This window comes from Natator depressus, chromosome 7 (genome assembly GCF_965152275.1).
Source record: "Natator depressus isolate rNatDep1 chromosome 7, rNatDep2.hap1, whole genome shotgun sequence".
NCBI classification, from domain to species: Eukaryota; Metazoa; Chordata; order Testudines; family Cheloniidae; genus Natator; species Natator depressus.
In genome coordinates this window covers 5,379,891-5,392,236 of record NC_134240.1, presented here as the reverse complement: position 1 = coordinate 5,392,236, position 12,346 = coordinate 5,379,891, and the positions used below count along the sequence as shown (strand labels likewise).

General features: G+C 40.1%; 1 protein-coding gene and 1 long non-coding RNA gene across 3 annotated transcripts in view; one reads left to right on the top strand and one right to left on the bottom strand.

Annotated features, from left to right (window-relative positions):
* LOC141990360 (uncharacterized) overlaps window positions 1-4,068 on the top strand; it is a 40,761-nt gene extending 36,693 nt beyond the window's left edge. Inside the window, exon 3 of the long non-coding RNA XR_012640162.1 lies at window positions 3,969-4,068. This is a non-coding gene — a long non-coding RNA (uncharacterized LOC141990360). The remainder of the gene's footprint in view (window positions 1-3,968) is intronic.
* SYNPR (synaptoporin) overlaps window positions 1-12,346 on the bottom strand; it is a 174,035-nt gene that overhangs the window by 10,470 nt on the left and 151,219 nt on the right. For both annotated transcript variants that reach the window (XM_074957388.1, XM_074957389.1), the window contains one exon: window positions 7,798-7,996. In XM_074957388.1, coding sequence (XP_074813489.1) covers window positions 7,798-7,996 — 199 coding nt within the window. The remainder of the gene's footprint in view (window positions 1-7,797; window positions 7,997-12,346) is intronic.

The window sequence follows — 12,346 nt, the reverse complement described above, 5'->3', positions numbered from 1 at the left end:
CTTTTTGAAAAACGGTAACAAACTATTCGGAAAATAAATGTACAGCCCCCTACTGCATGCGATCACATTCCTTAATGCCAAAAGTCACAGCTACACATGTCTTCACCTTCCCTTCTGTTAACCTTTAAAAGAAGCCTGTAAGCCTTTTTTTTTTTTTAAATTTCAGGTAGTACATTGGCTACCTGTTTTTCCTCCTGTCATATAATATTGTTCTGAAAATACTTCCTGGATTGGTGAATTCCCCCCACATAAATCTGACCATGCTGGAGAGACATCTAGATCTGGCATAAGGTTTTCTACGAGATTCATATGCCTAGGGATAAGGAAAGGCTTGGAGCGGATTTCACAGAGTCTGAAAAACGATTTCCCCCTCAGTCAAAATTGATGCCTGTCTATCAGCAAATTCTCAGGATGAGGAAGCCCCTGAACCAGAGTATAAAGTTAAAGGAAAAGAAGTCCAGAGAGCTGGCTGTATCCTTTTTGCCTTTTCACTGATGGAGCTTGCTAGCAGCCTGCCATATTCTGGTATGGAAACTCGCAAAGTTCTGAGGGATCAGTGAAGAGGAAAATGAAGACTTTCCAGACTCTGCCTTTGGCCTGCAAGATGGGCAATTGTCTGTTCTTTCTCTTGCCCCTGCCCAAAGTAAATCTGCATTTTACTTGTTTTAAGCTATGGGTAACTGAAGCTTGGACAAGAGTGTAACTTCTTTGAATAGTAAAATAAAATAATACTTCAGGTGTGATGATTTAGCTCTGTGATGATAAACCATGATAGTTTGGAACATTAAGAATCTGACAGATACAGTTGGAACCTTCTTGGTTCGAAGAGACGACGCACATTCTATTCTAATAAAGCACGCAGTAAAACAGTCTTGTGTTTTAAAAAGGAAATGACAAATGCGGATTGGAAATGTCACGTTGAAATGCACAGACTCCTTAAGTTGCTTGGTAGCTTTCATTTTTGTTTTAATTGTAAAGAGGCGATCATTGTTCTGTGTATTTGTTTTCTTCTCTGGATGTTTATGGGAATTCTTACTGATTTCTAAACTACAAAAGGAGGACAAAGTTTAAAAATATGCAGCAGAGGATACCTTGTGAGGAAGAGAAAAATAGACAGTATTGTTTTAAATGTACATATTTGTAATTGTTACATACTATATGTAGAATACCAAATAACCTCCTGTTTGTTTTAATTATTCACTGAATTCCAGAGACTAAGGAAAGACCTCATCCTTTTGCATTTGGAAACTTACATCCACTAATTTTTATGTGTATTATCAATGGGATGTATCCACTGATCACTTTGCATGTGAGAAGTCTCTCTTCAGTTTTGTAATCATTTTCATAGCCTGCATCAGTATCAGTTTTCTAATGCTCTTAGTAATTTGTGCAGTGATTGTAATTGATTTGAATATTAAAGTTACATTCAAGGACAATTACATGTATGTGATTTTTTAGGATGACCTATAACTCTCCCCCAGAAAACAGTAAAAGCAGATGAAGATACAATGTAATATAGCTGTCACATTACATATTCTAAGTGGTGTACACATGGAGAAGCTTGTGAAGAAAAACAAGATGATGGAGTGATATCTACTGACTGATGCAGATTATGAATGTCCCCCAAACAGTTTCCCATTCAGGACTTGATGGAAATATTCCATTGCCTACCCCACATTCCCAAAAGCTTTGTATGGCTTAATTGGATTGGTTCCTATCTGCTTGTCAATGACTGAGAGTATATAGTTTTTCAGTACATTATTGAAATAGATGAGACTGGAATGCATTACGATTATCCAGCCTGATTCTGATCTCAGACCAGTGTATATCAGGAGCGACTCCCTGCAAGATAATAGAGTCACTCCACTGTAATGTGCTCAGAAACAGAGCCATCAGTCTCAGATTAGATACCTGCCCTGAGTAATGGATGTCTCAGAAAATTACTTTTTTTTTTTTTTGGTAAATCTCAGAATGAGACTCTATGCCCATTAGAGTCCAGGTCACCTGTGTAATTAATTCCTTTAAAAATATTCCTGGCTGTTGAATACTAATCCGTCACTCAAATAGCTTTTCCTTTATATTTGTTCCCCTACTTTTTCATTCCTTGAGATGGACCCAGACTTATATTTAGAATGTGCGTGTTATTTAGGATTTTGAAAGAAAACGAAGTTCATCTGCAGAGTCAAATGTGACTGATGCTTATAATTAATTATTAACAAACAGCTCAGTACATACTGTGCATACTTATTACATCCAAAAAACTATGTTAAAAGAACATTGCGGTTGCAAAGTCAAGCACCCAAAAGTCAGGAAATGCCAGAATTAAGACTGCTCTTGTCCCCTCTGCCCTGTCTTCTGCTCCCTTTACTCCTGTCCCCCAGTCATGGCTCTCTTTCCAAACCCCACTCCCTCTCCCCTTCCTCTTTTTCTCCCATCTGCATTTGAGTCAGGTAGCTCCCGCCTTCTCTGCCACACTGTCTGGGTGGGGGCCTGCACTGAGAGAAAGGAGAGACAGGCTCCCTGCTTTCAGGTCCTGTGCCTGGTACCACAGAGGCCAGCAGTCAGAGGAAACAATTACAAGGAAAATCCAGCGCAGCCTTGGGCTAGAGCCTGCTCAATTGCTCTGTGAGGATAAGCCCAAGCTCAGTGTGGTCAGCATGCAGGAGCTGAGGGGGGACAGAGCATACTTAGTGCAGAAGGAATCTATATAAGATTCTAGGATTGTCACCGGGTGTCACTCTGAAGCCCAGAATGTCTGTTGAGTCTGTGTGAAGCGATGGAAAGCACTACAAGCTTAGCTGAGAACAATTTTGCCTAGGTTATCACCAACTTGAATCATCCCAGGGACTGGCAGTCTGTTACTCTCCCATTTTAAGTTCTCAGGCATTTTGCCTTTACAAACTACACGTGTACATTGTACAGCTACAGTAAGGTATGTATCTATTCTATGCCACAAGTCTTAGACCACTCAGAGATAACTCCACCAATCACAAACCCTTACTCCACAGCAAGCAACAATTTCATTGGCTGCATGAAGGAAACTGCACAGATGGTGGATTACTTTGTGCCTCTGTGTGACACAGCACAGGCTTTCAGACACTGGCACAAGTCCATGTAGACAATTTCAGACAATTTAGCTGTCAATCAGTAACAAGTCTCTACTGAGTAGGTGCAAACTGAGATTTTTCAGAGGCTTATAACTTGGTCCAATGTGGGCATATCTTCAAAGCAGTGACAAAAAGCACAACCCTGACCCCAGGCAGTGCTAGAGCATCTCAACGAAATGGCTGTACGAATGTTTTTAACATGGAAAAACAATGTATTTTTCCAAAACATTGTTCTCAGAAGCAATTGAACCGGTAGTGTTGAAACTTTTCAAAAAAGTTCAACCTTAGGCAGATGCCTTGCATGGAAAATTTCAACCTAAATGGTTAAAATTTGGTAGAGTAATAAGTCACTGAAAACAGGGGCTTATAATGGAAACTTTACTGATAGGCATCACTACCTGCATTGTCTTTAACATTATCAACAGACTGGTGGCAGAGGGAACTGAAATCTTCCGTTATTGGAAATATTTAATCCCAATAATGCTTGATTTCTTACTGTTCTGTCCTTTTCAAGAAAATATAAGCTTCAATTAAAGTGATGTTTATTGAGAACCTTAACACACAAATAGTATAAATTATTTGTACAAATATACACATCTAATGATTTCTGGGTTGTCACGGTAATAAAGATTGCTTTTTCATACTATTTAAAACCTTTAATTACCAAAATATATGCTATGTAATTTTCTTGTTCCTGCAAGGAATTAAAATATTTAATTTGTTCTATTGATACTATACTTTACTTTAAATTAGGCTCAATGCGATTTGATTCATTGGCAGTGCTCCTATTGTCTATTTCAGGGTTTCTGTCCTTTTTTTAAAATTTCAAGTGACACAGCTTTTTCCCCATTTTTCCTATAGAATTTATTTTAAAACCCTGAAAAAAGAAAAAAGCAGCTCCCTGAAGCGTGAAGTTTAAAGGCGGCAGTAATCACAGAATGAACAAATGTCAATTCAAGAGTGAGAGTGAAGTTTAAAAGGGGTGGGGTTTTTTGTTCAAGGTCAGTCTGGGATCAGGGACAAGAACAAAGGTGAAGACTGAAATCATGATCATCTTCTACCTGCAGGAGCAGGAAAAAATGCATTATAGAAATGGCACTAGGAGTGCCTGTCCCCGGTGATTAGAGGAAATAACTGACAATTGCTCTATGTATCTCTAGTGATGTGAACAGGAGGCCTCTTAGATTGCTTCAACGCTGCTCAGAACATTCTAGAGTTGTAGAATAATGGTCTTTGGGAGGATCAGCATCTCAGGGATCAAAGGTAGCCATACATCTGGATAGATCTTCCTGGATACTACATTCCACTGCAACATCAACCTGCAACTGAAAGGTGTGTTACAGGCTTTTCACTGCCAATATTTCACCGTTATATGGGCTACATGGACTTGTGCCATAAAGGATACTGGTTTGCACTTTTAATTTTCATACTGGGAAGTAAACTCAAGTGATATAGGCCCTTGAATGAGGTCTGGCTATGCCTGCTTTTTCTTCCTTTGTAGGTTCTGCCTCTTGGGCTCTCTGTTTTGATGATATTTTGCCATTGCACAGAGCAGGGATTTTAATGTCTTCCCTCCACTTGTCTTCCTATGTCTGCCTTCTTTTGGAACCAGTAGATGGTTAGGGGGAGCAGCTAGGCCTGAAGGTGAAAAGAACGGAGACTAACTGGCCACCTGATTGCTGACGTTCTTTTGCTTCTTTGTGCCTTACCACTCCACTAACTGCTTCAGGTAGAGACGTTTTAAATTACTGTGTCTCAAAATCACTTCTCTTTTCCACTGGGCTTAGTGACTGAGGCATTACTCCCATTTTCTCCCTCTCACTTGGAGAGGTGGCAGATTCTCCACAATTGACTAGGAGATGTGTTTCTGGCTGAAATGGGAAGGGCAGGGTTACTCGGTGTTGATTTGTGCCACCCATGTTATCTCTGTAATAGAGATTGGTCTCTCCAACCTGAAGAGAAGATTAAGAACTAGTTTGTTTTCTTTGAGGAAACCTCTTCAAGAATTCTCTGTTGCCAGCATCCAAACACTCCCAATCAATCTCATTACATGTACAAATTATTAATTTTATTAATTTATATATATTATGGTAGTGCCTAGGAACTCTGGTCTTGGATCAGAGCCCATTGTGCTAGGCGCTGCACAAACACAAAACATAAAGACAGTCTATGCCCCAAGGAGCTGGACAGATGGATAGAGACAGGCAGGGAAGTACAAGTACTCAATGAGATAACCAAGAGGGTCAATAATTGTCAGCATAATTTTGTAATGGTTACTATGCTCCCGACCATGCTGTGTAAATGGACAGGCCAGTTAAAAGTTGCATTTAATGATATTTCCAAGAGAAAAAATCTCAGCAAGTTACTATAACTTCTCTGAAATTTTCATGTGTATTCATTATTAAGATACCCAGCAAGATGTGATGCTCCAATGACACTTCATAACAATATTCAGCACCAACAGCTGGTTACATCTTTAAAACACCATGCAAATGGACGGCTTAATATTTAGAACACCCATATGAGTAATGTAAATTATCCTTGTTTTACAGATGGAAAAACTGTGAACAACAACATTAGCCACAGAAGCCTATTAAATTTAACCCCTGGACTCCATTACAATTGGTTAAATAGAACACAGTGAATTAATACTAAACTGTTACCCGTGACTGCATCACGGATTTTGAATGAATTTTGGAAGCAATATGGCAGTGATATTCTTAACAGTAAAATATCATGCAAAAACAAACTTGGTATTCTGAGATGGTATTCTGAGATTTTAGTATGATTTTTCCACTCTCCTTGTTGTAAGTTATTTTCTGTAGTGATTGGAGTTGGTCAAAAAATGTGAATTATTTTCCACAACAAAATTGAAACCAAAATTTTTCATTTTGTTCAGATTTTTTCCTGTGGAATATTCAGATTTTCTGATTAAGCAACTTGAAATAAAAAAGTACTTAATTCAAATAAAATCAAATGGAATCGAAGCAAAAAATGTTTGGATTTCACTTTTTTTTAGGGATTTCCCCTCCTTCTCCCTCACCTTTTCCAGTAAATATTTTGCCCTCCAGTGTGAAAAGAGGAAAAGGAGAGACAAAAACCCCAAACCCAAAACACTTGCATTTTTATTTCATTAGATGGGAATTGAAACTAATATTTTTTTATTTTAAAACAATTTGTCAAAATGTTGGAAATTCTGAATGTTGCAAAAAAGTTGAATAGCTCAAAATAGACATATTTTTTTTTAAGAAAAATTTTTCAGCCAGCACTAAAAAGACATTAATGCTACCTTCCCATTTTTCTTCTTTCATTACTTTTATTCTAGATATTTCCTTTAATAGGTACATCCGTTCTATATTGGTAATTTATAGTATTTTGCTTTTATTTACCTTGTGTTTTTATTATGCATGTAAAACTATGAGTCATTGTAGAAACAGTTCTGAACCAAATAGCCTGGATCCCTCCCCCCGCCAGCCTCAATGAACTTTAGGGCATTTGAAATCCAGAGCTAAATTTTTTCCCTTAAGCTCCTCTCTAATTTAATTGTTCTCCGTAGCCTTATGTTTCACAACTCACCCTAGTATGTCCTTTTTCTCCTCTACCATCTTTGGAGGGAAGACTTCTATATGTTAATAAGGAGACAAGACACAAGTGGGTTCCCATAAAAGCTTGCACATTCACAGAACCAATTAAAAGCGAGTGTAGCGTGAGGCTCAAATATGCAGAGATTATCTGAATAAACAGACCAAAGGGCATCTCACGATTCACGATGCATTCAAGTGCGAATGGAACCCAGGAAGAAAAGGACCCTAAAAGACTGATTTATTATAAAGTGGTTATTTAATAGCCATTGATTTTTATTCTGACCTCACAAGAATCAGTCTTTGTAGAGAAACAACCACAGCTATGGTGCACTGAAGCAGCAGCTACAAAATCCTGTTAGCTTAAATAGGGGGATAAACTAAGACCCAGTATGGAACTGTGCATCTGAGTATGGGGAACTCAGCATGGAGGACAGTGTGATGCTGCAGAACCAGCCCCAGAAACATTCCACAAATGATGTGACAAAACCCCATCCCAGGGAGCAAAATATTTCTAGCTGACTACACAGTAGCTTAGGCCCCTGTCGCATTCTCAACACATCTACAGCAGATAATGGTCTAAAATTTAGATGTGGATGTAGCTGCTAAATCATCAAACAAGCTGTCTTCAGGGTTAAACTTGGATTCCAAGGCATCATTTTAGTGGCCTGTTAGGGTCACTCTAAGATCTGTATTGCTCCTAGAGATTTATTTTCTCCCTCTGCTTTTCCACCTGCCTACTTCTTCCTGGCCTCAGCAGTCTCTCCTTCCCAGACCATCCATTCACCACTACCCCACATTCCACCAGTAGCTTCACCACTATCCTGAAAACACTTACAACACAATTGAAAAGTCTCATTGAAGTCAACGGGCATAATGTACCACACATACTCACAGGATTGAGACCAAATTATATTTATATGGGCCATGTGTTTCCATCATCCCTATTCTCATGGTCCCAAATGATTAAATCAACATTAAAGTATCAGAGTCAAGAGCTGCACAAGGAAGTGGGACACTCATCAATTCTCCAACAAGACAACAAACACAAGCACCAAAAATCTAACAGGAAAAAGACAGATTTCAGGACACTGAAAATTTCCACTTACAATTAGAGGCCCCCTGTTGTTTTCACGATATTTGTTCTGGAAGAAAATGTAAACAACAGTGGCTGCCAAGGAATAGAGGAAAGCAAAGACCGCGATAGTGACGAAGAATTCTGCAGAAGAAGAGAAGTCCCCTATTAGCGAGAGCGTTTCTCGTCGTTTGCCTTCGCAGGTGGGAGCATCAAAATTCACCTGATGCAACCTAAAAAATCCAAGACAGGAGAGGTGAATTGAAAAGGCCTAGGCATTTGTTACCTACTAGTGACATGGTTACATCCGAGCTGTATTTTTGTTGCTTTAAATGCTGACATCTATAGGTCTCAACCCTATAAACACTTGTGTGTGTAAGCAGTCCCGTTGATTGGAGTTCAATGGAGCTTTTCACACACTTAAGGTTACTCATATGTGAACATAAGAATGGCCATATTGGGTCAGACCCAAGGTCCATCCAGCCCAGTATCCTGTCTGCCGACAGTGGCCAACGTTAGGTGCCCCAGAGGGAGTGAACTTAATAGGTAATGATCTAGTGATCTCTCTCCTGCCATCCATCTCCACCCTCTGGCAAACAGAGGCTACGGACACCATTCCTAGGGACACCATATGTGCAAGCGTTTGCAGGATTGGGAACGTAATCACATAAATTAAAGCCTTTAAATCAACTGCATCATAAACAAATATTAGCTTTAAGTAAGAACATTTCAACATTTTTGCACAAACATCTGAGATAATGGTGAAGTCCTATAGGGAAAAGTAAAATTTACTCTTGTTCATCTAAGCAATAAAACCCAGATTTTTCACTTTTGCAATTATTACGGAGAGGAAACATTACAAAACCAGGTGACTCTTGATTTCTTGAGAACAATTAATTCAGCACAAAAATTGCTTGCAATCTAATCCAGAATGAAAGACAAAGACCGTGCAGTTTGCTGGTTTAATAAATCATTAAAGCAAGCTCAGGTCTTGAGTTCAGCTCTGTAAATTGCATAGTGGATCTTTCACTCATGACTGTGTGATATGTGGCACTTTAACATAAAAGGCTTTTAAAATGTGGACACCATTCCTAGGGACACCATATGCAGCAGAAAATCTGTGTGTGTGAGAGAGTGCACGAACCAGTCACTACTGACTCAGCTCTAAATTGCACCAGCATTTCCCATGCAGAGATTGTCCCCTCTGTTCAACCAACACCAACTGCCTCGAATCATGCCATGGAAAGATGTTTGCAAGCCCAGGAAGAAGCACATTGTGAGCCAACACTCCCCCTGGATAACAGTGGGGTTCTGTTATCCACCACTGGCATGAACTGAGGTTAAGTTTGGGACTGTGTGTGGGGGGGGTTATTTTTAATATTACTGCTTCCCAACAAAGGCCAGTTAAAAGATCTCCCCACGGTTTGGGAAGCCAATCAATCTCCCCTCGCCATTCCGCTCCAAAATCATCTGTGTCACAGCCGATCTGGAACGCTGAAAAGTGTCAACTGGCACTCAACTCCGAACACTTACGTAGCTGTAGCACTATTCCCATCACCGCCCCGTGGCAAGGACTCAGGCACCAAGTATTTGAAGAGATTCCATTAAGCAGAAAATCCAGTCCTTGATGCCGCTGTGCAGGGGCAGCTCTGACTGGCTGACAGGGGCTGTACTGAATGTCAGACAGACTTCTAGCTTTCCCAGCCTGCCTCAGGAAAGCCAAAGAGCCCCCTTTCTTGCAGCATGAAAAGGTGACCCTATGATATGATATACTCCAGAACACTCTCCCCCAAAGAACTCCACACATAGGGCTAGCCCATAGCAAAGAAGAAACAGATTAACGAGGCACTATGGTGTGAGTAGCTCATGGAATGGAATGTAGCCCAATGTAAAGAGAAATGGTAGGAGATGCCTTGAAATGGTCCCAGACTGCAAGTCACCACAACAACAACTGGGTTTAGACAGAAACCTAATCCCGTTAACTCCGTGTCTTATAGTAACTTGGAAATCAAACAGCATTAGAATGCAGGAACAGAGCACCAGGCAGAAGTAGTGCTGCACGAAGAGCTGGCACAACCATGTCTGAATGCCCTAGTCTGTTACATAGGAAGGGGGTTCTGGGGTAATAGATATTGGGCGGTTAGGAAAGCTAATCTAATGAACACAACCGAAGAGCAGATTAAGGAGGGCACGACAGAGGTGCAGATACAATTCTGAGGGTCTAGGAAAGGTGGAGGGGACAGAGCTATTACAGAGGTACCAGCAATTTCCAAAAGTGGTTATGATCTGACGCTAAGAAAGGGCTGAGCCTCTGGGAGACATTCCTTAGCATAGCGGGTAATTAATGTGTGGAACTGAGTGCCAAAGGTAACAGCAGTCCTGAATATATTTCTAACTAAAGAGAATTAGGCCCTTAGAGGAAAACAAGGTATCCAAAGTAGAACTCTCACACGGCAGATTAATGGACATTAGTGGATTGCATGGCTTTTTCCTCTTGTAAGCCAAACGAAACCTAACTACATGCACAGAAGGAACACTCTCATTGGCTGATGCATAAAGATATTTACTTGCTGCAGACATATTCTTCACTGAGCTCCTGCTGCTATAACCTTGGTATGGCTAAAATAATTCATTTGTCTCCTTAGATTGCAGCATTCTGGAGATGTACAGTAACAGACGCTCTTGTCCCCCATCAGCCAACAAAGTCTGATTAAAACTGAATATATGAGAGAGATACTGAACATATTCAGACAGTTTTCTGACTTGCTTTTAAAGCTTCCTGTCTCTATTATGCAAACATTTTTCATCAAGGCTTATGGTCTTCCCCTGGAAAAATAAAATATCTCCTAGTGCCTGTCTCTGGGATTTTGCAAGTCCTGGAGACAAAAGGTTTTGTTTTTTTTAAAACATAACCAGGGTTAGAATGTTCCAAAGGTGGCCTGGCCATGCACAGAAAAATAATCTCCAGCCAGCAACCAGCAATAAACACGTCCCTTGCACACCTTTGCTTATGTACCGTACCTATCCAGAAGGCACACTGGAAATAAAGACTTGATTCAAAGCCTATTCGAATCAACAGGAATCTTTGCATTGATCTCAGTGGGCTCTGGATCAGCTATTAAGCATGACCATCCTCTCATTCCACAAGCAGGGTACATTTGTTAAACGTGCTAGGCTGACATTCTTAGAGGGGAAATCCTTTATTTATCCATAGAACAGGAACAGCACAGTAGCTGCTCTCCAAGCTTCCTTGATGGTATTTTGCCAATGTATCTTAATTGTGATCTACCCAGGGGAACCACTACTAGGAATAGTTCAGTCTCCAATGCCCATTTGGTCCTCAGCCCCTCTGACCCTGACAGCAAAGTTGCCAGTTATTTATCTAAGCTCAGTTTCCTGAATGCTTGTCTAGGACTTTATGGGTCTGAAATACTGCAGGAAATATTGTTATATCTCAAATATGACTCTGAAGCAACTGTGGTGATGTTTTAATGGCAACCACTGAGGGAGTTTGATGCATATATTTACCAGCTGGGCAGAGCGAAGACTTTGTCCTCTAATGGTGAAGAATGAAATTATTAAGAGACTGGCTTTGCTCTGAGGATCGGAGCCATCTGGGCAGTTTTTATGCTAACACCTGTTAAACAGACTTGCAAAGACACAAGACCATGACTTGTAAATTTCACTTCAGCCCCAGCATTAGCTTTTTAAGCATTATGGAACTGTGCTTTATTAAACCATGAAGAAAAAGAAAGAATAAAGAGGTAATATTAGCAGTCTGCTGACATTTTATCATTTTAAAATATGTATCCAGTTCTTTCTTTCCCTCTTGCAGTGCTGAAATAACATTTTGAGGCAATTAACCTGGGTAGCAAACAGCTGACCAAAGGTAAAGTAACTAAAGGACATGATTCTCACCACATTTAAGGGTCAGTCCTGCAAAGTTTCCTCCAGTGCATCTCAAGCTGGGTGCCTGATCCTCAGCTGGTGCGAATCAATTTCACGTCATTGAAGTCTGACGATCTGGCCCTGAGTCTCTCAAAATGATTTTTGCAAGCCTGATGGGATTTTTGAAAACTAATTGATATCATTTCTCTTTTATACCCTCCATTAACCCTTACTGTGTCCTTTGATCTGACCCATGATAGGCCTGAAGTTTTTGTTTTAAATTTCTAATCCCTGCATCTCTCTGGCAGTACCTTCCTGGCCAAGTGTCTTACAGAGATAATGGATACACTGTGATCACACCAGCCTTCTTTCATTACCTTATTTTTACTCATGAGCTTCTATGTTTAGATTTTCCAAGCCCCTAAGAGAGCCTGCAGTAATTGGTGCCACTTGTGGCCACTTAACCTCAGCCCAAACCTCAGCCCAAACAAGCAATCTATAGATCAGCTGTGCAGAAGGGCTCAAAAATAGGCCATGACTCAGCCCTAGCAGGAGGAAGATAGATAATCCTCACATACAGGTGGTTAGGCAGGATTATTACCATTGCAGGATTTGTTCTGGATGTTCAAAATAAAAAAAAAATAGTCCTACAAAAAATGGAAACTAGGTCAAATTACAAAGTATGAATATAAACA